Source organism: Mchenga conophoros, linkage group LG7 (assembly GCF_057382185.1).
Source record: "Mchenga conophoros isolate Kocher_MC1m ecotype Shallow Benthic linkage group LG7, M_conophoros_male_GT1.1, whole genome shotgun sequence".
NCBI lineage: Eukaryota > Metazoa > Chordata > Actinopteri > Cichliformes > Cichlidae > Mchenga > Mchenga conophoros.
In genome coordinates this window covers 64,114,381-64,139,131 of record NC_140532.1, presented here as the reverse complement: position 1 = coordinate 64,139,131, position 24,751 = coordinate 64,114,381, and the positions used below count along the sequence as shown (strand labels likewise).

General features: G+C 43.3%; 2 protein-coding genes across 5 annotated transcripts in view; both read left to right on the top strand.

Moving 5' to 3' along the window:
* Positions 1-12,040, top strand: part of wwp2 (WW domain containing E3 ubiquitin protein ligase 2) — a 61,019-nt gene extending 48,979 nt beyond the window's left edge. For 3 of the 4 annotated variants that reach the window (XM_085280758.1, XM_085280756.1, XM_085280757.1), the window contains 12 exons: positions 348-476; positions 1,566-1,644; positions 3,042-3,113; positions 3,418-3,506; positions 5,289-5,448; positions 6,811-6,944; positions 8,046-8,186; positions 8,298-8,418; positions 9,271-9,375; positions 9,452-9,548; positions 9,910-9,982; positions 11,318-12,040. In XM_085280758.1, the coding sequence (XP_085136884.1) occupies positions 348-476; positions 1,566-1,644; positions 3,042-3,113; positions 3,418-3,506; positions 5,289-5,448; positions 6,811-6,944; positions 8,046-8,186; positions 8,298-8,418; positions 9,271-9,375; positions 9,452-9,548; positions 9,910-9,982; positions 11,318-11,417 (1,300 nt within the window). In that variant the 3' untranslated portion in view covers positions 11,418-12,040. The remainder of the gene's footprint in view (positions 1-347; positions 477-1,565; positions 1,645-3,041; positions 3,114-3,417; positions 3,507-5,288; positions 5,449-6,810; positions 6,945-8,045; positions 8,187-8,297; positions 8,419-9,270; positions 9,376-9,451; positions 9,549-9,909; positions 9,983-11,317) is intronic. The other variant, XM_085280759.1, reaches the window with a different exon arrangement.
* Positions 12,041-13,752: 1,712 nt separating this feature from the next.
* On the top strand, positions 13,753-23,484 carry adat1 (adenosine deaminase tRNA specific 1). Its single transcript, XM_085280754.1, has 9 exons — positions 13,753-14,041; positions 14,270-14,338; positions 14,422-14,476; positions 14,562-14,692; positions 16,133-16,724; positions 19,636-19,781; positions 20,293-20,392; positions 20,479-20,565; positions 22,149-23,484. The coding sequence occupies exons 1-9, from the start codon at positions 13,858-13,860 to the stop codon at positions 22,279-22,281; spliced, it is 1,497 nt and encodes a 498-aa protein (XP_085136880.1). The 5' UTR covers positions 13,753-13,857; the 3' UTR covers positions 22,282-23,484.
* Positions 23,485-24,751: the final 1,267 nt, after the last annotated feature.

Here is a 24,751-nt window from a genome sequence, read left to right as displayed (position 1 = left end):
TTAACCTAAACACAACCTTGACCGTGACAAAAGTTTAGAGTTTTAGACCTCGGATCAACACAGTAGGTTTAAATAGAGCGACTAAAGCATCAGGGAAAGAAAACTGCTTTTCACCTTAAAGCCAAACATGCTGCTTCTGTGTCCTCTAAGCGTTCTTGTGGTTTGAAGCCACCTGAATAATCAAACCTACCATTGCCATGCTCATAGGAGGTAAACTCCACTGTGGCACACCGGCGCAGGCTTTCTGGTTTTAGCACGAGTTGGCAGGGGAAGGTATGTCAGTTTCATCCCCCGAGACGGGGCCCCTCGAGCCGGGACCGCGCTCACTGCCCTCTCCCCTGTTGCAGGATGATCAAGGAGCACCCCCTGCCCCCGGGCTGGGAGATGAAGTACACCGCCGAGGGAGTCCGATATTTCGTGGACCACAACTCGCGCACCACCACCTTTAAAGACCCTCGACCTGGGTTTGAGTCAGGGTAAATATTCTCTCAGCCCTTTCCTCCCAAAGCTGTCACAGGCCGAGGCAAAGACTTCCTAATTAAATGATCATTCGACACTTTCTCCAAAATATTTAAGTGATTTTTGCCTCGGCCTGACATAACTGCATTGAAAATATTAAGTCACACAAGCCGCTCGTTTGGTGAAAACCTGAAAATAATCTTTTTTCTAAACTCCCATCATCTTTGCTGTTCCTTTTTATCCATTGCCTTTCCTTTCTCTCCTGTTTTGAATATTTCTTTGAGTCAGAGAGAATCAGTGTCACAGAGGATCTCAGAAAACTCACACACACACACACACACACACACACACACACACTGCTCTTCCCCTCAGCCTGTGAGTGTTTGCTTTGCCTTGAAGCAGTCTCAAATCCCAGAATGTGCAGATGTGCGACAACACATCCACTGCAGACTGCGCTGGCATCTGTGTGGGTGTTTGTGCTTTTCTGTGTTTCTGCATGCAAGTGTGTATTTGCTTGTGTGGTCAGTGCTGAAGACGTGTGTGTGTGTGTGTGTGTGTGCATCGGCGAGCTGCTTTTCATGCAGATATTTGCACGTATTTTTAGGCTGCTATTTCACAGAGGCCTCCTTCACTGTTTTCTTACACTGGATCCTGCAGGAGTGTGCGTCCGCGGCCAGCGCTCTGCTGCTGCGGTCGCCATTTCCTAACCCAAACCGAGATGTGCCTGGCAGCTCGGCAAGCACAGACCCGACGCATTAGAGGCCTCCTTCTTCTTCACTCCCCCCCCAAATCATCTGTCTAACTCTACTTCTGCTTCTCAGCCTCTGTGCTGCTGACAAGGCAGATATCCACTGTGTGTGCGCGTGCGTGTGCGCATACAGTGGGTTGGTGGAGCTTATACTAACACAGCTGCGGGGCCAGGCTCACCTCTGTCTTTGCGACTCAGACACTCGAGGGCTGTAGAGCTGATGCAAATTAAGTATTCCTCAAAAGAGGACGCCAAATTTCTGTTGGTCAGCTGACCTTTAGAGTTCTGTTGAAACTTGTAAAATTGACCAACTTTCTCTGTTTTCTGTGTGTGTGTGTCTGTGTGTGTGCGCGTGCAGGTCACGGCAGGGCGGTTCACCAGGCGCTTACGACCGCAGCTTCAGGTGGAAATACCACCAGTTCCGTTTCCTGTGCCATGTAAGTGTTAAATAGAGTCTGTAGCCACAATAAAACTCCCCACTTTGCTCACCTTGATTATTGCAGTCTGGATCTGTTCACCCAGAGAAGGAAAAAAAAGCATAATTCACTCTAAGACTGGAAAAGTGTGGCCAAAAAATATATTTTCAGTTTTCTGGACGACTTGGTTTTCAGGCAGTTATTTCCTCTCTACATAAACTCAAGACAAAACATCACTTTCTTTATTAAAACTGCACACCTTTCCTCACGAGCTACAGCAGTATAGGGCCAAACTAGAGAGAAACTATCGTTTTACACATCACAAGCATTATTGCATAGACCGTTTAGACTGATTGGGAGTTGAAGGCTACATCTGCTTGTGCACATTCTAATACTGTAGAAAGAAAACCTGTGAGATCCTGATAATAAGGGGAAAATGTCAGTTTGTGGCGTTAGAGTGCTGCCACTTTCAGTCATTACCATCATAGAAGCGCAGCTGTTTACTGGTGCAAGCCTTTGAACAGGAGAACAGAGTGCACGTTCAGAATTGGAGAGTATTTCAAAAACGGCAAGATTTTTTTGGTTTTAGCCTCATATAAAATCTTCGAGTCTTTGACATTCTTAACGCAAAGTTGGACTTTCAGGAGGCTTTTATTTTGTAGTAGACACGGCTTTAGGAGCATTCACATGTTAGCGGCATGTGAACCAAACCAAACTGATTGGCAAGCGCTTTATATCTGTCAAGTGACATTTCCACTGTGACTGAACTCAGACTGAGCTAAGCTAAGCCACATGATGTCATTGTGGTTACGGGGAGGTCTTAGAGGGGGAGGCATCCATGGATCCACAGACAGCTTCAGCTACTGTCTCGAAAAAAGAGAAAATCTCAATTTGCATATGTAGGCATCGTTACCAGTTTGTTTATACTTATGGTGTCTGGAAAAATCTTATTACTAGCTTCTATTTAAGCCCCCTGGATGAACTGGAGGTAGTTGGTATGCTCCAGCATCAAGCTCTTCCCATCTGTCCTGTCAGTCTTCATTTAATCTCAGTGTTCTGATTCATACTCAAGAAGATTTGATGAAGATGCCATAGCTTTATTTTAAATGTATTTGCCATTTTGTTAAAAATCTTTAAAAGTTGAACTATGTGTGTCTGTGAGCCATAGTGTTCTTCACTTTTTGCCGCTTTTTATCCTCCGTATACTTCACACCCAGCAGCCTGAGACTAAAAAGAGAAACATCAGTAATGAGATGGTACAGATCAAGCAGTGACGTGCTCTGTAAACGCTGTACCTGTTTTAAATGCTGACACATGTGAATTGTAGAAAGGGATTAGGATTGGGATTACAGAAATATCCCGAGGTTTTCTTCTCGCCTTGATGGTGGTGTTCTTTTTTTTCTTTTTGAAATGTGCAGTCTAATGCCTTACCCAGCCACGTGAAGATCTCTGTGTCCAGACAGACGCTGTTTGAAGACTCGTTTCAGCAGGTCAGAGACGGATGAAACACACTTGTTATTTTTTTTTGTTCTTCTAGTTTACATAATGGTAACATTTAATAACTACATCTTATCTTATCTCTGCTTTGCATTGGTGCTTTATGTTATATAGAAAAACACTGTGATAAGGAATAAAGGGTTTCTGTGTGGTGAATTTTTTGAGGGCTTTTAATTTGAAAGAGCTTCTTGTATCAGGAGAATCATTTAGTTACTTTAGAAGCGAGTCTAGGAATGGCTGAAAGTGAGGCCACTTCTTGGACACCATCAACGTCTAAATAACGTGCTTTGTCATCAGATCATGAACGTGAAGCCATACGATCTTCGTCGCCGGCTCTACATCATTATGAGAGGGGAGGAGGGGCTGGACTACGGTGGCATCGCCAGGTGAGAGCAGCCTAAAACTCTTTCCTGCAGCTTCTCTTTACATCTTCAAATTCTGTCATTTTATATGGGTTTGTTAAGCTTGTTATGTAATCCAGGGGTTTTTAACGTTGGTGATGGTGTATTTCGTCTGTTCCTGCTGCTTCTCAATCTTTGCACCAGCTTCCTGTTGGGTAAAAAAGCAACGGAAAAACCAGTGGTGTTTAAATGACTGCTTTTCAAAACTTGCGATTCTCTGAAAATCTTTGTTTTCTGCATTGTTCTTCCCCCAGCTTCATTGTTTTATTTTAAAAATTGTCCTCTACAATCTTTTTGTAAGTAAAGTGAGAAAGAAATTTTGTTTTTAAGGTCAATTTCCTGCAAGATAGGGCATCGTTACAGTTTCCATCCTGACCTGATGGTGGTAGCGTTGTCACCGTTATGATGCCTAAACCTAGACACAGTGATACCGATGTGTGTCTTTCCAGCCTGTAGATGCAGTAACACAATGGCGCAGATTTTAATCTGTTGTTTTTGTCTGAAATTGTTACAGCAACATCATTTTGATATAAAACTGCCTTTTCTGCCTTCTAGAAGTGCAGACGTGTGTGATAGTGTTGGGTTACTTGTTGCTCTCTCTCTCACCCTCTCACAACATTGCTGTCCTCCTCCATCTCTCCATCCGTCCATCACACGTGTCCATGCTGCCCGCTGCGTCTGCTGTCACTCAGGTCTTCCTCTCTGTACATGTTGTTATTTTTCCTCATTTTGTTCTCTTTGGTTTTGCATTGTGTCTCTGTCTCCGGTGTCACGTCAGTGGTTTTACCCTATGGTAGGTGACATCATGCTGTTCTACCACAGGGTAGAACCACGGACGGGATGTTGGGAGGTGTCTGCGTCCGTCAGTCCATACACCCTCCTCCCTAATATTCCCAAAGGGGAGAGGGCAGGGGCCTTGGGAGTGCTTGGTTCTGGTGCTGCAGCTGGTGGAGGGGGCCCTCATTCTCTCTAACGTGCATCCTTCCACAGTCTGTTTGTGTCTTTTTATTTAGTTCTACCTGGCTGTATTTATCCTAAATGTTATATGTTTTGTCTCCATGTAATTCATGTGTCAGATTTGGCTTGTAGGATGTGTTTATAACTATAAATGTACTTTCTATTCCCATCTAAACCACTTCAGAGTCATAAGAAATATCTTCTTTTTCAGTTAAAAGAATTGATTTAGATTAATAACTGGTCAGCGAGATCCATTATCAGAAATGAACATCATCTTAAGGATCAGCAGAATAAAGAGAATTAAACCCAACCTTATTTGGTCTTCTATTTGATTTACACGAGGCATCGATGAGCTTAAAGAAATGATCGTGTCTACAGGACATCAGTATTAAGCCGTGCCAGTGGACTTTATGTTTGGCAGTAATTTTAGAGTTGAGCTTGGCAACACCTTGTAATTGGTTCCTGTCTTTTTGACAAGAAGATTAAAAGCAGCAAATGAGTGAAAAATGAAGACGCTGGAAGTTTAGGATGATAAATGTCGTAATTATATGCTGCCAATGAAAAAAAGCACCTCGTTCTCGTGTGGGAGAAATGCTTTTTCATTTTCCTGCTTTTCTTATAAACTCCCTGTGATCATGTGCTCTTCTGTTGACTGTACAGCTAGTATAGAATGTGTTTTGGGGTTTTTTAAATAAAATAATAGTTTTGAGGTGTTTAATTTCAGTGTTGTATGTTACTGTTAGGTCCCTGCAGGATGACAGCCTTGTGTCTTCCTCTTGTGCATTCACGTCCTCTTCTCCTCTTCCACAGGGAGTGGTTCTTCCTGCTGTCCCATGAAGTCCTGAATCCCATGTACTGCCTGTTTGAGTATGCTGGCAAGAACAACTACTGTCTGCAGATCAACCCAGCATCCTCCATAAACCCCGACCACCTCACGTACTTTCGCTTCATCGGTCGCTTCATCGCTATGGTGAGCTGTATTGAAATCGCACAAAAACACAGTTCTTTTGTTACATCTGAGCCATTTTTTTCCACTTGATCGCCACATACGGCAACATTGTATCCAGATGTGTTTAAAGTGAAACCTCAGTTTAATAAACTGAAGCGACGCTCACGTTGGGAAAGCCAAAATGCAGATGTGATGTAGTTGAGACATTCCTCTATCGTGTTGCGATCTTAGTAATATTGTTACTTTAGCAGCAAAAATGTTTAACTAACCTTTGTGATTAGATGACTGCATTTCTAATCTTTGGTTAGCTAGTTTTGCTCACTGTTTAGAACAGATATCACATATTTTGGATTTTTCCTGAAAGTGCGTCACATAAAAGTCATTCCACAGGCTGTCAGCCAGGAAAGCTCTCGCTCAGAGCAGGTTTCGTTTTGAAGTAGTTTGAAGCATTCATGCACGGCATTCTGGGGTCAACTCAAAAAAATTTCTAGGTCCCAAAGCCGTCACCCTCCACCTTCCCCTCCATCTGCTACCCCACCCCTCACCCACACCATGACTTCACTGCCGCACCCAGCCCACACCCGGCAGCAGCTGCCTATATTTAGCCCTAAACTGCACATTGCTGACTTTCCTCACAAAGATCGTTGTCTCTACCCACTCCCAGCTCCCAAAGCCTCTCTGACTTTATTTCTCGTGTCTTTTCCTTACCTGCTTTGCTCTCACTTCGGTCACCCTCTGCTCTGCTTCCACAGATGCGGTGGGTCAGCAGGACAGGATAGTCTGTGACTGAGTCAGTGAGCGTCTGTGTTGTTCTTGGCTCATCGTAGCTCTGAACTCTCACAGGGTTTTTAACATTAAACAGCTCCGTCTGACTGAGTGTGCTCTCTCTGAAAACACACACACACACACGAAGGAAAGATTAAGATGTGGTTTGGAGCCGTTTGTGGTCGCTGCACATGTTTATGTCCACGTCTGAGTCTTAATGATTTGCGTTGTTCTTGTGGCTGCAGTGATTTCAGAAATAAAAGCCCCATTCATTTTTTCTGCAAGTGTGATTGGCTGTTAAAGCGTTTCTAACACTTGAATGAGCTCAAAACGGCCCCCGTGTGAATCATCAGCATGGCGCGCGTCCGAGATGAAAATATGTGTAATTTGTCGGGCGTTAATTTGAAACATGTGCAACCAGAGTCCATAAAAAAACACTAATATCGCAGAATTACAGCAGGCCAAAAATAACCTCCCTCTGTCTCTGCTTTGTTACATCCAGGAACTCAAACTTGCGCTATCATCAGCCTAACCCAATTACATTTTATGAAATGTGAGCGGTGAACACCAGGTGGCGTCTCTTATTGTGGTTTCTAATGTAATAAATCCTCCCTGCAGGCTTTGTATCATGGAAAGTTCATCGACACCGGCTTCACGCTGCCTTTCTACAAGCGAATGCTGGACAAGAAACCCACTCTCAAAGACCTGGAGTCGATAGACCCGGAGTTTTATAACTCCATCATGTGGGTCAAGTAAGTAATGCAGTTATGATTCCTCTGAATCTGTGCGCTCTGGCCACCTTATGCTCACAAGGGTAGAGGTTGGCATGTGAGTTAGTTAGTTTTAACTAATAAAAGAAATGAACAGTAGGAGTCCAGGTGAATAGGTCATACTAAGCCAGTTATATCCAAACAACAGAAACCTGGATGCAGGAAGTCTGAAAGTCTTAAAATGCCTCCCAAACCACATTGATATATCAAGTAATTGTTAAATGACTTTTAGTTGACAAACCAGCTAAAAGCTTAGCTGATAAGACTCTGAGATGCTGCTCTGTTACATGTGCTGCTGACAGTGCTGATCACAAACAGTGGAGTAGGAGCGCCCTCAGCTGGACAGACTACAAAATTTATCAGACCACCACCTAATGTGAGGTTTTACTCTAAATTAGGGATGTCAAGGTCATTTTACATCAAGGGCCACATACAGCCCACTTTGATCTGAAGTTGACTGAACAAGTGAAACTCTGTCAGTGTAAAGAAGTTTCAGTACAAATTTAATCCCTGAGATGTCTTGTTATAAGATTAGGAAGTGCAATTTCAACAATACGCCTCAGTTTCTCTACACGATAAATGTGTAAAATTACAGAAAAGGTTCTGGCAGCTGCCCAGCCTGTCCCGTATCTGTAAAACATGAAGTTTTTGTTGATTCACAGCCACTTTTATTCAATTTTATTAAGATACATTTCTAAACATGGTGAACAGAAGCATGTTTATCTGTTGCTACTTTGAGTGATAATGACTCTCAGCAGGAAAATACAGGTAAAAAATTTATGCCCGCCTTTACATTTTCTAAAGGTATCCAGTGGGCCAAATTGCAGTTTTTGCCAGGCCAATTTTGGCCTCTGGGCCTTATGTTTGACACCCCTTCTCTAAATTAACAGTATTAGTAAATACATAAAAAAAAAATTATATTTCTGATATTTTTATATTTTATGCATGAACTGCCACATAAAGGAGTTGGTGTCGCAGTTTGTTCCAAGAAGGCTGCTGGATTTAGGTCAGTCTTGCAGGCGACACAGAGAGGACGAGGTGCTAATGTTTTTAGTTTCATTATGTGTGCGTCTGTGTTTTCAGAGAGAACAACCTGGAGGAGTGCGGTGTGGAGCTCTATTTTGCACAGGACATGGAGATCCTCGGGAAGGTTTCCACTCACCAGCTGAAGGACGACGGGGAGAACGAGCTGGTCACCGAGGAGAACAAGGAGGAGTACATCAGGTCAGTAAGCAGAAATGGGGACAGTTGGGCTGATGAAGACGGATGAGCGTAGGAGAAACAAGGTCTGTGGTGGAGAGCAAACCATAAAAAGCAGCCTCTTTGTTCACGCAGCCTGCTGACAGACTGGAGGTTCACCCGCGGGGTGGAGGAGCAAACCAAAGCCTTCCTGGACGGCTTCAACGAGGTGGTGCCTCTGGAGTGGCTTCGCTACTTTGACGAGAAGGAGCTGGAGGTGAGGAAGACTTGTATTTATTGGTGTTTAGGCTTAAAATGTCATGAATCCAGCTGTTAGCAGCTCGTTTTACTTGTGTGTGTCTCCCAGCAAAAATCACACCACGTGAAAACGATGCTTCGTGTTTTGCCTGATCGCACCATAATGCCACTCATTTGCGCCCCAGGGTTCCACTGAGGATTTAAAGTCACACGGATCAGGATCCGTGTGACACTGATATTTTGTGAATTCAGTGAAAGCCTGAGGCAGTTTAATCTCACACCATGTACTCAAATAAAGTTATTTGAGTGTAAATGTCTCAACCTTTTACACCATTAGCTTTTCTTTGAGGGATGGACCTCCCTGCACCCTTATTGAGCCGTTTTGACACCTCTTTAGAGATCAGTAAAGACGTGGTGTGACGACCATCAGAATAGTTTCCTGGGTTTTCCCCAATCATAGCTTTAGTGAGCTGTATAGGCACAGACCCTCGCTGACCTCATATGCAAACATTTTTTCTGGAAGCAGACCTAAAACAACAGAACTCAGAAAAGAGGAACAGAAGGGAAAGAGTTCATGAGCCAAGAGAAAAAACCCCAAAACAAGCTGGTGGGGGGTAAGCTTGGACTTTTTTTTCTTTCTTTTTTTTTTTTTTGAAAAGTCTGAAATCTCATCCGACTTGAGCTGCAGGAGCCCCGTTTATCAGGAGGAAATGTGAGAATTTGGGCTGTAATCAGTAAAGTTTTATAAAGGACGTCAGGGTTCTGTACCCCCACATGCAAAAATGTCTCTGAGCACACAGAGTGAAGTCACATGTGAGTAGTTTAAACTCCAAATTTTAAAGTAACCCCCCCGTCTTTGTCCTTTTTGCAGCTGATGCTTTGTGGGATGCAGGAGATCGATTTGGCCGACTGGCAGAAGAACACCATCTACAGACATTACACCAAGAACAGCAAGCAGATCCACTGGTTCTGGCAGGTATGGGCCTGTAAACACACACACCTACCACGCTGATGCTCCTAGGAAAGCGCTGACCTGAGCGTTTTTTCTGCAGGTGGTGAAAGAGATGGACAATGAGAAGAGAATCCGTCTGCTTCAGTTTGTAACGGGAACCTGTCGGCTGCCCGTCGGAGGGTTCTCCGAGCTCATAGGTACTGACTGCGTTTACAGGGACAGGAGTGTCCTGGTTATGAGGATTCTCCTGGTTTTAATACTGTTGTAAATAGATCTCTGCCTTTGCATGGAGGGACCTGTGATGTTTACAGACACTAACAGGAAATTCTCAAGCAATTGTAAGGAAATTGAGCAGACATTTAGCTCCAAACCAAAGTGCTGAAACAAAAGCTTTTCCATGCTGCTCTGGGAGCTGGAAATCCCAGAGCATTTTCATAAGATATAATAAAATTACTCACTTTCTTAATCATCTTCAGTTTGAGTTTCTGCTATGCGAGTCGGCAGCATTCAGCTTCCTGTTCAGGGTTTGAGTTTTGTTTGTGTGTGTGTGTCCTGCAGGAAGTAATGGTCCCCAGAAGTTCTGCATAGACAAAGTGGGGAAGGAGACTTGGCTTCCAAGAAGCCACACATGGTAAGATGCTGCCTCATGTTCTGCTTCTCCGAATCATCCATTTATTCATCGTCTCCCGCTGATCTTATTTAGGGTCGAGGGGGCGGAGCCTGTTCAAGCTGTTATAGGGTAAAAAGCAAGGTGTTTATTGAAGCGCTCCTCTGAAAAACTTAAAAATAGCCTAAGACTAGCAAGGTTACAAACGAGAAGGACAGCTTTACAAACCTCACAGCGGATCACCTGCCTCCATCACCCTATCCCAACATCCTCCTCTGTCACATCAGTCCCTGCATGTCCTCTTTCCCTCCCACCTGGCAGCTCCCTCTTCCACATCCTGTCTTCAGTATATCCACTATCCATCCTCTGCACTCGTCTCTCTAACTTTGTCTCAGCCTGAGCTTTTCCTCTGATGTACTCGTTTCTAATCCCGCCCACTTAGCTCACTCCCAATGAAATTCTGAACATATTCAGCTCGGCCTCCTGTTATTTTGTCATCATAGCAGCTCTCGCAACAATCTTATGAACCTATCCTTCTGTCATAAATCACCCCTGACACCCATCTCCACCCTGCCTGCACTTTCTTCTTCACCTCTCTCTACTTAAATCACTTTCCTTAGATTACAGTCTTTTCACAGTACAGAGAGCTGCCGCTCTGAGGCTAAAATGAATGTACAAAAAGACATCTGATAGACAGATCAGCAGATTTAACTAAACGTCTTAAAGTGGACTCATTTCACTCAACTTCCAGCTCCAGGTTTTTATTCTGGGACTCTACTAGAGCAGCTTTGCATAATTTAGAATCCTTCTTCATGTTGTAGATGGTCTCTGTGCAGTCCCTCAGGTCATCGTCTGTCTGAAACGAGCAGCTATTCCTGATAAATTCACTTTTTTAAAGTCACATAGTATTCAGAACCTCCCTGACAAGAGTCACATTTTTTATGCATGTTTTACCATCTCAGGACCGCCCCTCTGTCACCTTCACCTCCTGGATTAGTATCAGGAGAAGACGCTTGTATCTTAGCTGTAACGCTTCTGCTACATTTCGAAGGAAATTCTCGTTTTAAAGGAGAAAGAAAAAGACAGTTGAAATTTAAGGACGTGGATTCGGACAGGATTTCAGCTACAAAAGTAATTTCAGCTAAAAATACACATGATCTAAAATGAATTAAAGCCACTGAGCAGGGCAGGTAGGATTTAAAACGGTTACTACAGGGGGGAAAAATAAAAATCAGGATTTCACTTCCTCTGTTTGAGCTGTGAGCAGCCTGGGAGCGTTTAAAAAAAATAGATAAATGTCACCCTGAAGTTCCATCTGTAAATCCACGCTGAGGTGTAACTCTGTCTCCTCCTCCTCAGCTTCAATCGTCTGGATCTGCCTCCCTACCGAAGCCTGGAACAGCTCCGAGAGAAGCTCCTGTTCGCCATCGAGGAGACGGAGGGATTTGGACAGGAGTGAGACGAGGAGACAGAGACGGACGACACTTAAATCGACGAATAGTTTTTTGTTATTGGTCTTATTTTGCGTTTGTTTGTTCATCACAGGGCTGAGGAGTCACCTGTCAGCTAAACAAGCCCTCCCTGGGTGAGGATCATGTTAGTGAGCTAGTGAGCTGAATCATGGGATCAGGCTTGAGGCACAGGAACACAGAAGAGTGAATGCTTACGTGTGTGTGTGTGGGTGTGTGTGTGGTTGCTCATGTTAATGCCATTGTGTATTTGCATATAAATGGTGTGTATGTGTGTGGATTAAACAGGATGACCACTCCCCCCCCTCCTCACTCACTGCTTAGAACCGCACCAAAACCAGACGACATGATAGTTTTAATGTCAGCAGCGACTCACAGCGACAGCACAGCTACCCGCAAATGCAGTACAACATATCTACCAGAGAGACGTACATTTTAAGCATATTAAAGCAGCGAGACGGCAGCGTGTGAGAGGAAGCTGTTATCGTGAACTAGTGCGCCTCTGTTACAGAGGTCAGAGAGATGAGATGCGATTTTATTTTTTCTGTTGATTGTGAAATTCAGTCGATTTCTCCTGTATATAACTCAAATAAATGAGATTTCAGTCATAAGATGTTTGGGTGAGGCTTTCTTTTTAAAATGCTTAATCCAGTGTGAGTGACGTAGGTTCAGCATTAATTGGTTTACTGTGCCGTGCAAACAATTCGAGCCACCCTTTGTTTCTTTATTATCAGACTTTCTTTTTTAAAGTGCTCTTGAGCAATCGTTCTGCAGGCTTTCTGAAGGTTTTTCACAGCTTTTCTTTGGACACTGGCGGCTTTTTCACTTGAACCTGATCATTTCTTTTGTTTGTTAAGCTACTTGACACCAAACTCTGAGTCATTCAAGAATAAAAAGGCACCAAACTCAACCAGTACCAGACAACTTGGCAAAGAAACATTTTAAATGGTATCTTTAGGCACTTTGGTACTAGGAGCATTTCGCAAAGACACACAATTTGTTCCCATTTCTTTTGTTGAATTTATGAAAAATATCAACGATAACACAGTTTGACAAACACAAGCAAACACTATCAGTCATGGAGTGGCCTCTCCAGAGCTCGGATCTCAATATTATTGAAGCAGTGTGAGATCATTCTGATAGAGGACGGAACAAAAAGGCAGCCGGCTTTCAAACAGGAGCTTTAAATGTCCTTCAAGGAGCTCAGAGAGCTACTCCTGAAGAGTGCTTAAAGAAATGACATGAAAGCAGCCTCAGAGTTCAATCTATGGTGAAGTGTAAAGGTGGTCATCCCAAATATTGACTTTCAGGCCCCTTAGAATTGTACAGAATTGTACTGTTTTTGCCTTATATACTGTATTTCCAGTTGTAAATATGTTTGCACCCATGAGGGGCGGCTTGAGACTTTTGCACAGAAATTACATAATGACTTACAATCATTAAAGTGTATATAACTTCTTTACAGAGGAAAATTCAAATGATGATGGAGGTTAGCAATGTCCAGATGTCAGATTTGAACTTCACAATAATAATACTGTACTGTTGAAGAAAGATGAAATGATAACCTTACTCAAAATGTATTTTTATGTGTGGTTTATGATTAATTACCCAAAATAGAATATTTATAAAAACATGCTTTGCATAGAAAAATTCACCATGTCACAATTGCTGTCGTGATTGCCATCATTACTGTGTTTAAAAAATAATCAACGATATTATTGAAATGTTTAGGGAAAATTTAAAAAAACGAACCATCTCTGTAGCTTTGTTTGTGGTTTTTGTTTTAAAAAAATCAGATAATAAAAAATATTTTAAAGGTGTTTTACACTGATTATCAAGGGTAGCGGTGTCACCTTTTTACTGACAAGTTTCCTGAGACGGCTTGAGGAATGTTGACATATGTTATTTCACTGTCTTTGTAGGGGGGATTACACTCTGCCTGGGCCCCCCAGTTAGAGCTCAGCCCGAAGCAGTTTGAGGTTTGGCCGACTGGGTCACAATAATTGAAAATGCATGTTTGGATGTAACCATGCACGCAAACTTTGAGTGAATCTTCACTCTCAGTCTCCCATTGGCCGTCCAGTTTGTGGCTCTGGGCACAACAGATTATGTCTACAGCGGTGGAAAGACAATAAATTTAGTGAGTACGCTGGAGAGGTTTACTTAATCAGCCCACTGGACACAGGCAAGAGGTAAGGATGAGGTGGTTTGGTGACGTACAGAAGAGGGTTGGTGGATGTTTTGACATAGGGTGCTGAAGAGAGGACTTTTATTGTGAAAGTACCTCTTCCTTTGCTGGGACCGGAAGTAACTTCTCGTTCTCATTTGCCGGAAGTGCACCGGAGTTAGTCGCAGTTCTAAATGAAAATGCCACCTTTGTAGTGTTCGGATGACACCGGGACATTAACGGTGAATTTAATCATATCTGAAATGCCTACTGGTGCTCACATCCGCCTTCCCCGTCGCTTTAATGTGGTGAGCGCGGATGAAGTCGCCAAGTTGTGCTACGAGCGTTTCAGTCAGCTTCCCCGCAGAGGGAAGCCTGAGCCGGGCAGAGAGTGGACCCTGCTGGCCGCTGTGCTCCAGATCACCCGCGGAGCTGACTCTCATTCAGGTTGTTCGGCAGGATGGACCAGTCCACTGTTCTGAAACCCCGGTTTCATTCATTTTTTCCCCATTTCTATCAAACGTCAGTGCTAAAAAGACATTTAAAGTTTTCTGAAGATGGGGAAAAAGGCTTTAAATTGTTCTAAATTATGTCCATAATGTATATTTCAGCGGACCTGTAGACACTGATATGAGTGAGGTATAGTGATGCGATATTTTTCTTTTTCCATCACAGTTGCTATGGAGGTTGTTTCTCTGGGAACTGGGACCAAATGTATTGGACAGACCGCCATGAGTCCCACAGGTGTGTGCAGATGGACGTTTTGTGTCTCAGATGCTGAAGGTGTCGATTGTGCAAACCAAATTTTGTTTTCCTTTTTAATTCAGGTGATGTACTTAACGACAGCCACGCAGAGGTCATTGCCAGGAGGGGATGTATCAGGTGTGTGTATGAACCCACCTGTGTCACTGCAGGCTGTTTGACTGTGCTGATTGCTTTATGTATATGTATGCGTTTTTATTTGCAGGTACCTGATCCAGGAGCTGCACGGGGCTGTGAGCGGTCGGGGCAGCTCTGTGTTTTGTGCAGCAGATGAGCGAGGAAAGTGGAAGCTTCGGCCCAGAGTTTCCTTCCTCCTTTTTACCAGCCACACTCCCTGTGAGTGTCAGCACACAGGACAGCGACAATAACGAATACAGTTACACACAGCAGAAAGTAGATGGAAAGAAATCAAACCAGATCTGTGTTGCTCACACAGAGAGTGGCTAGGTTATCAGCTGTAGTTACTGTGAGTTAATGTGAGGTAGTTTGGTAACTTACCCAGTTTAGATTTATTCTGTTTTTTGATTACATAACCCATTCTAGCAGAGTGTAATGAAGGTCTTTATAAATGATAACATGTAATAACTCCTGTTTGTGCCAGAGATGCAAACAAATAGCCTGAAAAGTCTTTCAGCTCTTGAGCTTTGATGCAGAGTTGATATGGCAACAGTTAAATATTCACCACTGATAACATTTAACATCCGCTTATTAAGCAGTAAACCTAAATATTAGTCAGCAGCGGCATTGTTAGCCCATAAATAATAAAGATGCATTTCTGATAAGGATTGTTAATGTTTAACTCTCCAACCTCTTTATGGTAAAATTAGTTCCATGAGATGATGAATAATTGAGGACTTGACATGATTATTCTTGTTTGTGAAGGAAGTCAGTCCAGCCTTTTCATGCAGAGAACAGGGATCATTTGTGATAAAGCACATTGCGCTATAACTGAGACCGGCACAGTTCTGTGGGAACAAAGAGAGAAAGTAATTCTCAAATCATCGTTGCTCACCTGCTTAATCATCTCTGATTTACACGAAACGTTTATGGTCCAAAGTTTGGACACCTGTAATGATTGCTGTGAAATTTCAGCTTTATATATCAAAAACTTCACAATATATATATATAGTTTTTAAACAGCAGCACTATATACATATAAACAGTATTAACAGAAAAAAAGTACAATATGGTGTAAGAAGAAAAAAGTAAATATGTATTGCACAATGGTTTATAGAGGAAAATGGGAAAAACGTTGCGGCGAAACGTTGAGAAAGCACCGAGTTTTTTAAATGGACTGACAATGAGGTGAAGTTGTTGCTGCGAGTAACGCAAAAGTACAAAGTTGCAAAAGCGAGTGAGAATTAAAGAATTTGAAGAAAAGCTCTCTGGAGCATGTACGGACTGATATTAAGCTTTAATAGGGCTGTCAAAAGTTTTCGCTGTCCACACTGCGACACATAAAGCACCGTTTTCAAATTACGCGTTTTCGAGAGCGTTTTCAAAACGCTGCATTTTCCATGAGCGAGAACGCCGTCTCAGTGTGGACGGGAGGCCAAAACGGAGAGAAAATGATGCGTTTTCAAACTAAAACGCATTAGTGTGGACGTAGCCTTACATTGTAGTATTTGTTATTAGCTGTGAGGCATTTGCAGGCGTTTTCTTTTTTGTTGTCTTTCAGACATATGCATTCTACCTTTAACCATACCTTTATCTATCTTGGCTTTAATCATGCAGAAGTGTGCCCTCATGCCATTTGTTTGTCCGATCTGAAACCAGGTGGCGACGCCTCCATCATCCCCATGACTGACAGCCAGCCTCAGCCCTGCCCTCCTGTCACATCAGTAAAGGGCCATGAACAGACTGATGGAGGAGGAGACCTGAAAAGGAAAGCAGAGGAATCCGGCGAGGAGCGAATCTCTAAGCAGCCTCATCTGGAGGAGACGGCAGAGACAAAGGAAGAGGACAGAGGAGACACAGAACAGCGTGGATCGCTGAACTTTAACAAAACATCGGAAACATCCTCACAAACCAGCAGCTCTGCAGTCTTGGCTCAAACTGATGGCACTGGCCTGCATCATCAGGTCTCAGACATTCACAGAACAGGGGCCAAGTGTGTACCGGGTGGCCCAGCTGACCCTCTGCAGCCTGGGGTGGGGTATCACAGTCCGGGCGTTCTCCGGGTAAAGCCCGGCAGAGGAGAGCCAACTCTCTCCCTCTCCTGCAGCGACAAGATGGCCCGCTGGGGGGTGCTGGGCTTCCAGGGTGCACTGCTGTCCCATTACCTACAGGAGGCGCTGTACTTCAGCACCATGGTGGTGGGAAAGTGTCCATATGACCAAGAAGTCATGCAGAGAGCTTTGGTCACAAGGTAATGCTGAACCGGCTGCTTTATATTTTTATTAGTCATGCGCTGTGAAAACTTCACCTAAACAGATACAGAGCCAGTAATCACAACTCGTGATAATAATAAACACCAAATAGAGATATTGAAGGTTTATGTAACAGTTCCAGTCATGACCAGCATGTCAAGGACCCTCCTTGATGTAAAACAACGTTAGGTTCAATTAGAGTAAGCTAAATGCAGCAGATATTAATGAAAGTGAAATGAGTGCAATGACTTCACAGTTCAGTTTGGTTTCTGCCAGAAAAACGACCTGTTTGCAAACAGTTGCCTTTCAATGAACGAAGACACGTCCTCTCCACCAACTCCTGAGAGAAAAAACTGCTAAATGGTGAACTTAATTCTTCAGCTATTTTGCCAACTATCTAAATCATTGAATTCAGGTGTTCTAGTCACTACATGTGGCCTTCAGATTAGCTCAAGAACAGTTTGCAGAGAGCTTCATGGAGTGGGTATCTATGGTGGAGTAGCTGCATCCAAGCCTTACGTCACCAAGTGCAATGCAAAGCATCGGTGCTGTAAAGCATGAGGCCACTGGACTCCAGAACAATGTTGCATGTTCATGCTACCCTGTCTGTAAATGCGACAGACAAGTCTGGGTTTGGCAGTTGCCAGGACAACGGTACCTGTCTGACTGAATTGTGCCATGTGTAAAGTTTGGTGGAGGGCGGCGGTTATGGTGTGGAGTTGTTCTGGAGGAATTGGGCTCGGCCCCTGAATGCCTCAGCACACCAAGACTGTTCCTGTTTGGGGATGGCCTCTTCCTTCTCCAACACGGCTGCGCACCAGTGCACAAAGCAAGGTGCATAGAGACATGGATGAGCTAGTTTGGTGTGGAAGAACTTGACTGGCCTGCACAGAATCCTAACCTCAGCCTGACAGAACCCCTTTGGAGCGAATTAGAGTGGAGACCGTGAGCGAAGCCTTGTTGTTTTAAGCAGAAGAGACGAGCTGTTCATCCTTTTGTCTCCTGGGAGACGAGCCTTACAGAAGATTGGATCAAAGAGTTCACATTTGGAAATTTTTTTTTGGGTTTTTCTCTACTCATTTTGTCATGTTTGATTATAAATTGAAGAGGATCTGGATTTCTGTTGTTTTCCTGCTAGATTACAGCTTCCAAAGAATTCCACTGATGTCCTGCAGCTGATAACTTTGAGCAGATTTGGATTTCCCCTGTATTCCTCTGGGATTATTTATGTCAACACGAAACAGAGATAAGTGCATCGTCTCACCTGGATGTGCTCATTATTTGGTCAATCTCTCTCAAAATCAAACAAAACCAGCACTAGCTTAGAGAAGTTTATTGGATACGTATGATTCAAGAGATTTTTTTGGCTCTAGTTCGCTCCTGCTAAATTGCTTTGGTAAAACATCCTGCATTCAAAAAGTCTAAAAGGTGGTGTTAGGTAATATATATATAATCTTAAATGCTTTTATGCTGATTATTATTGGTTTATATAAGAGAGGCCCAGACTTCAGTGTAAAACTAGGTTACAGGCTGACCAGAAACTGCATGTTTTTTGTAGAATATGAGGAACTGACAGAGTGAGACTAAGTCTAGACAGGTTGCCCTGGCAACAGACCTTAGAAAGGGGAAGTTATTGCAAGCTGCACAAGAAGTTTTAGTGCACAGGCATATTAATAAATCAGACACAGAAAAGAGGAACTGAATAGAAGAAGTTTTGTGTGTAATGAAACTGTATGTGACGTCGAGAGGTACATAAATAACCTGGCTTCCTGTTTTCTGCTTGAGACTGGCTGATGTGAGCAGGCGTTTCTGTGTGTGCTCAGTCTCCATATCCCGGGATATGTAAGATTAAAGATCATTTTTTAAAGTAAAAGACCACTTTTGAGCCGTGTCTTTTTGGCCCTAAGAATCAAAAGAACCGTTTTTAACAGTGGACACTTCCTTTTTAACCTTGTGTGAAACCTCAAAGGTAAAAATCTGCATTTAATTAGAACGTCACTCAGTGGGTTCTTACATGTTACTTTAACCTTAAAAATGAACAGATCCTTGGGGCTTAATTTTCCAAGCTACTGCATTTAAACCAGTCAGTTACCAAGTACACAGATTTAGAGGAGAGCTGCTGGTAATGGGTGTGGCTGAAGAGGAAGCGGGCTTAGCCACCCTGGCAAGCACACCTTCAGGATCAGCATCCGGAGGGCTGAGTACCAGTTTGAGCTGGGTGAGTCTCCTCCCTGGCTCCATCTAAGCTGTGTTTGCCTACTGGGTAATGCTCATGGGATTCAGAGATTAGGGCTTTTAAACAGAGCCAGTTCCAGACCTTCCTGTATTTGGGATTCCTGGTCAAAAATTCCCACTAACACACTCCTACATTCCCAGAAATGTTGAAGCTGGTATAGTTGCAAAGGGTGGGCCAGCATCATATTAAGCCCCATGGATTAAGAATGGGATGTCACTCAAGTTCATATGCACGTGAAAGCAGACGAGCAAATACTTAAGACAGCATAGTGTTCTTGTTGCAGTGTGCATGTTGGACAGGCACCAACTGGTGCTGGTTTAAAAACCACTTCCTTGGGCCGTATAACCAGGATATCTTTCCTTTATCTGCCTTCTGACAGCCTAACATCTGTAATCGGGCTAAGTGGTTACATCAAGGTAGCTGTCAGTTTGTGTGATTATCACTTATTTACACAGACAATGAACTCTTTCACCCATGAAGATAATGCATTTTGACGCCTCAGTATGCAACAATAAAGAACTGCTTTGATATCACTTTAATCATGTGGGAATTTTCTAGCTGCTAAATTCTGTGGAATTTAGTGGAACACCTGCAGCACTGCAGGTGTTAGGCAGTGAATAGTCTTCATCAAATCAGACCACACTCAATTAAATGCAGTGCTTCTGTGCTGTCAGGTGCGCCTGTGTATCGGACCTCCCTGCCGGTTTCGCCGTACGTCCGCCCGAGCTGCTCCAGGCCACGTTGGAGTTTCCTTTCAGCCAAGCCCAAACTGAGCTCCAGCACCAGGCCGGCCAGGGCCGCATCTCCCCCTGCGGGGCAGGTAGGACTGTCCACGTATTCTGCAAATTATTTGTAAGTGCCAAAAAACTAGATGTCAACACTTGACATCAACCATGGACTATCCCTAATATAGTCATCTCAAAGAAGCCACACCCACCTGCAGCTTAGACCTTCTGTTTGTGAGGATCACCTAATCGGGAAATTGCTTTAGTTCCTCCACTTGCTTTAGTGGAGGAACTGAGCATGAGATGAGAAAGGATTTCAGATCAAGAGTATCTGCTAGACTCAGGGTGTCTGCCTCGCTGCAGGCCTCTCTCAGTTTAGGTCCAGTTTGCAGCTGTCTCTTTCTGTTAATGGTATCAGTTTTTTAATAATAATAATAATAATGTATACTTTATTGATCCCCGTGGGGAAATTCCTCTCTGCATTTAACCCATTCACTCAGTGAAGCAGTTTTTACGGTTTCAATTAAAGTTTTAATTGTGTTTAAACTGCTCCAGCACTGAGCTGCAATCTCGGCGTGTATCTGAGGTTTGCTCCCTGTGTTTCAGCCATCAGCTGGTGTAACGTAACAGAGCAGCCACTAGATGTCACCGCTAACGGCTACAAACACGGAGTCACCAAGAAGGCCCTGGGAACAGCAAAAGCCAGGTAGAACCAATCCACTGTCATCATACATGAGTACCATGTGAGTTTGCTGTGTTCTCAAACATCCCGGCGTGCTTCTCTGATTTCAGGTCTCTTCTGTGCAAATCAGAGCTTTTTCATTCCTTCTTGTCTTTGGTGTCGGCCACCGATCCCTCGGCTCTCCCCGACTCTCTCAGGTAACAAACAATTGGCTCTTTCAGAAACTCGCTGCAGCTTTTGAAAACGCTCCAACGAGAGCTGCAATATTTGAAGAACAGTGCAGCTTCTCTCAGTTTGTGCAACTCTCATTCACATAAAACTACGTGCACCAATCACTAAGGAAATGTTCACATCACTGTGAAATGTTCATTACTGGAAATCGTGTTATGCAATCTGACTGTTACGCTCGTATTAAATAGGTGGGGTTGGTTTGAATTCCTCAGTCTTAGATTTCCAGCCTGCTGTGGGTTAAAATGTTGTGTGTGCACTTTTTCAGACTTGTGTGCTATGCTGCTGCTGATTGGCTTCATGTTTATTGATCACTTTATGAAGTTATCAGGTGATTTTTGATTTTTTTTGTATTAAGCTTTCGTATTAAGGCTTCATCAAGCAGTGACCTTTAGCTTGCACTGGAGCAAGTTGTAATCGAGTCTGAAGTGACTGAGCTCAGAGTTAGCAGCTTCTCCAAATCTAAGGCCATGTGGATCTCACATGCACCAGGTTAGGTGGAGAAGGGTGCTGTGTTCTGTTCCTTACCTCACTTTTGGCCATGAGTTCCGGGTAGCGGCTGGACTTCGGCAGGTTTCGGGCTCTCCTTTAGAGATGAGCTGAGGATGTGGTGTCCAGCTGTGAGGAGATTAAAGGGCCAATCCAGGACATGCTGGAGGTACTGTTTCTCTCGGCTGGTGCCTTTGTTCTGCTCTCATTTTGTTACCTGTTAAACTATGGATAAAACCACCACCGTGGTGCAGTCATGCCAGGCTGTTGCCAAATAAAGGACTGTCCAAGGCTGCTGCGGTTTCATGTTGCACTCGACAGGAATCTGTAAGGTTTTTTTCTGTGAAAATTGGTCCTTGCAGTTGAATCCCTGGCTGTGTACTTATATTAAGTCTGTCACACGGCTACTTTGTTTTCATCGTCTTTGTTTTTGGAGATCCTGTCACATAGTGTGCTGTGCTACATTTATGTGGAAGACTGGCTTCAGGATGACAGTAGGTCTCCTGAAAATGAATCTGAGAAAATGAAACTCTGATGACTAACAATGGAGGACAAAGGTCCTTGTGTTTGTCAGAAAACCTGATACGGCCCACACACAAAAGACATATTGTAAACACTCAGCTCAGCACAATGACAGGACTTAATGACAAAGGTACGTCCGAGGAGGAGAAACGGCAGACAAAGGAGGAAGTTGCAGCTGAGGGAAATCAATCGTTAATCTGCCTTTTGAGAGCCAGTCCTGATCACTTTATCTACAAGATGTTCTTCTTTACTACAGTGGCTCAAGTAACCACGGTAACCAGCAGATATTTGAACAATCTGTTTCTCCTATCTAACACACAGTAATCCACTTTCTCCCTTTGAATGATGTATTTTGAATCTTTATTACAGAACTTAAACTTCAGCTCATTTTACGTGCTAACAGGTTGTAGCAGCAATCTGCACGAACAGTTTCAGCCAATGGGGTTTTTTTGTACTTCTGTAGTGGTTTAAAAGTAACTTAGAGTAATAATTTTTGCTTCTTGCTTTACATCGAGGATTTTCTTTTCTTACATGTGTCCAGGAAAGCAGAGCTGCAGACCTACTGGGACTACAAGCAGGCCTCCCAGTCGTACCAGCAGGCCTGGCAGCAGCTGCGCAGTCAGGCATTCCCTCTGTGGCCGCGCAGTGACAGAAACCTCCTCCTCTTCCACTGACAACTCACTCTCGACAGGCTTGATGACAAAGCAGCTTTGTTGTAGGAGAAACTCAGAGGTCAAGGGTCGCCCAAGGTTTGACCTTGTGAAACTCGGATTTCAAACATGCTGCAGAGAACAGAAAGGATTGCGGCACCCTTTTAATGAAAGGACAAGCTTGGCTTCTTTAATTTGCGCTGTCTTTTTCCTCTCTTCCTGTGTGTGTGTTGGCTCAGCTGGTCTGCAGTGCAGGTTTGCCTCAGCAGGACGCTCTGCGCTGTCACGCTGTTTGAAACTGTTGGTAATGCAGCACACACGATGGCTTATTTTCACAGTGCATGTCGTGGCTCCAGCTGCCTGGTGTTCTTAAAAGCGCACAGCCATTTATACCTGCACAGGAAAACACAGCCTCCAGTCTCACTCCTAGTTTGAATGCGTCCTGCACTAAAAACATGAAGATACTCCTGAAGTCCCAGACTATGTCAAAATTTGGAATCAAAGGAATTGCTTTAGTTGGTTTATCAGGTTGAACTGGCAAATTCTGGGAAAAGCTTTCTAATTTCATCGTAAGGAAACGACCAGCAGTTACTTTCTGGCAGTGGTTTGAACCCTGCAAAAACGTTTTCGCACCAGTTTGTTAACTCGGCCTGTGTAGGACACATTGTTGTGAAGAAAAAGGTAAAGCTGCACATTTCTGCACAAACAGTTAGGTCGTTCATTCAGGACCACGGTGCAGGGACAGAGGATCAGTTCAGTTGGTGATGTGGCTCAGCTGATTCCTGCTATTTCCTCTCTGCTAATGACAAACAGCACATGGTGGCTTATGTCCAGGATGCCCTCAATTTTCTCATTCTCATTCTTCAGCGATTTTGAGCTGTTTTCGTCACATCCATCGTAGAGATGCAGAGAACTGGGCTGCAGACATCTGATTACATCAGTGCAAGCTCGTCTGTAGCTCAGGGGAAAAATAACCACAGGTCGTGGCATATGGCTGCCTCTCCCTGCACCTGGTTTCTTCCTGGTAAAAGAGAGTTTTTCCTTCCCACTGTCACCAAGTGCTTGCTCATAGAAAGCTGTGTGTTTTCTCTGTATTATTATAGTCTTTACCTTTCAATATAAAGCACCTCATTGTGTTTTGTGTGCTGTATTAATAAAATTGAATTAAATTCTTTATATTGTTTTTTTAAATATATGGATAGTTGCATAAATAAACCTGAGGTTAATGCAAGTTTTCGGTTGGATTTTTTTTCCCTTGGCATGAGGGGATTCATTGTAGTTCTTTTCCATTAGAGAGAAAGCTGATGTTTCCAGAACTGCACAATTCAATAATCAGATGAATAAAAGCACTACAAGCCAAGGGAAAACAATATCAATCATATTTTAGATTCAAGAGAATCTTTTAACAGCTTCATAATTTTAGTCTGTGAGCGTTGGACTAATACAGAAAAAGCAGAGTTTTATATTTGAAGTATTGATTCAGCCCATGAGGTCCGATTAAACAGACCTTACAGGAAAACTGAACCAGGGGCAAACGCTCACTTCTTTAGACACACCTTGACCCCTTTTGCCTTCAGAGGTGCCTTAATTCTGTGTGGCATTAATTCGACAAGGTGCTGGAAACATTTCCTGAAGAAAACCACCCACAGTCACTTAAATCACCCATTCTGATGCCCAGATTAAACTTCAACGGGTCATCTTGACCCTAAATGCACAGTTTCTGCCACGTGAGTGGCTGATTAAGCCAGTAAATGTATCTGGCAGTAGTTAGACTTTAAAGGGTCCATGGCCACGGCCGACTTCGATATCACTGAACCTGAAGAACATGAATATCTGTCACAGATAATGTGGCACACAGTATTTGACAAATATTAGGATAATTTATTTATAAACTCTGACTCAGTAGATTAATGATCACTTCTGTGTATCTATGTGTGAATCTATTCCACTGTGATGTTTCCCAGTTGGAGCTTCGACTTCCAGAGATGCTCCAAATGATTTCAAGAGAATAATTCATGTTATCAGCAAAGACTATGGATTTATTAGAAAGACCAGGGGCTTGAGGGAAATAAATGAGGTGATGCATTTTAAGAGCAACAGTATTTAAAACTGTCCCCTTTAAAAAGAAGTGAGCTTGAACTCTGCTGTAAAGGCGTCGGATTGAAAACTTCATGCTTTTCCAGTAGATTAAGTCTGAAAGGTGAGGGCTAATGAAGTTAATCTACGTTGATGCATTATAAGACATAAAGTATAAAAAAAACTAGGAAATGTCAGCTTTTGCTGCATGGAGCATTTTTGTGTTACATCTTTTTACAAGCCTGTCAACACGATCAGTGCTCATCATTAAATCTCTAGGTTTTTATTAAAGTGGACGATTCTTCCTTTAATTGTGCGCCTCTTCCTCGGACCCCCTTACATCATCATGTAGTGTTTATGTGTATGAAGCATTAAAAATAGGGACACAGCTGTGAAACTCTACAGTGCAACCACCAAG

Bases quoted from the DNA above. Each gene is read 5' to 3' on its own strand.
- adat1 (XM_085280754.1), top strand. From the start codon at position 13,858: ATGCCTACTGGTGCTCACATCCGCCTTCCCCGTCGCTTTAATGTGGTG. The intron at 14,042-14,269 runs GTTGTTCGGCAG...TTTCCATCACAG, and splicing joins CGGAGCTGACTCTCATTCAG to TTGCTATGGAGGTTGTTTCT. The intron at 20,393-20,478 runs GTAGAACCAATC...CTCTGATTTCAG, and splicing joins CTGGGAACAGCAAAAGCCAG to GTCTCTTCTGTGCAAATCAG.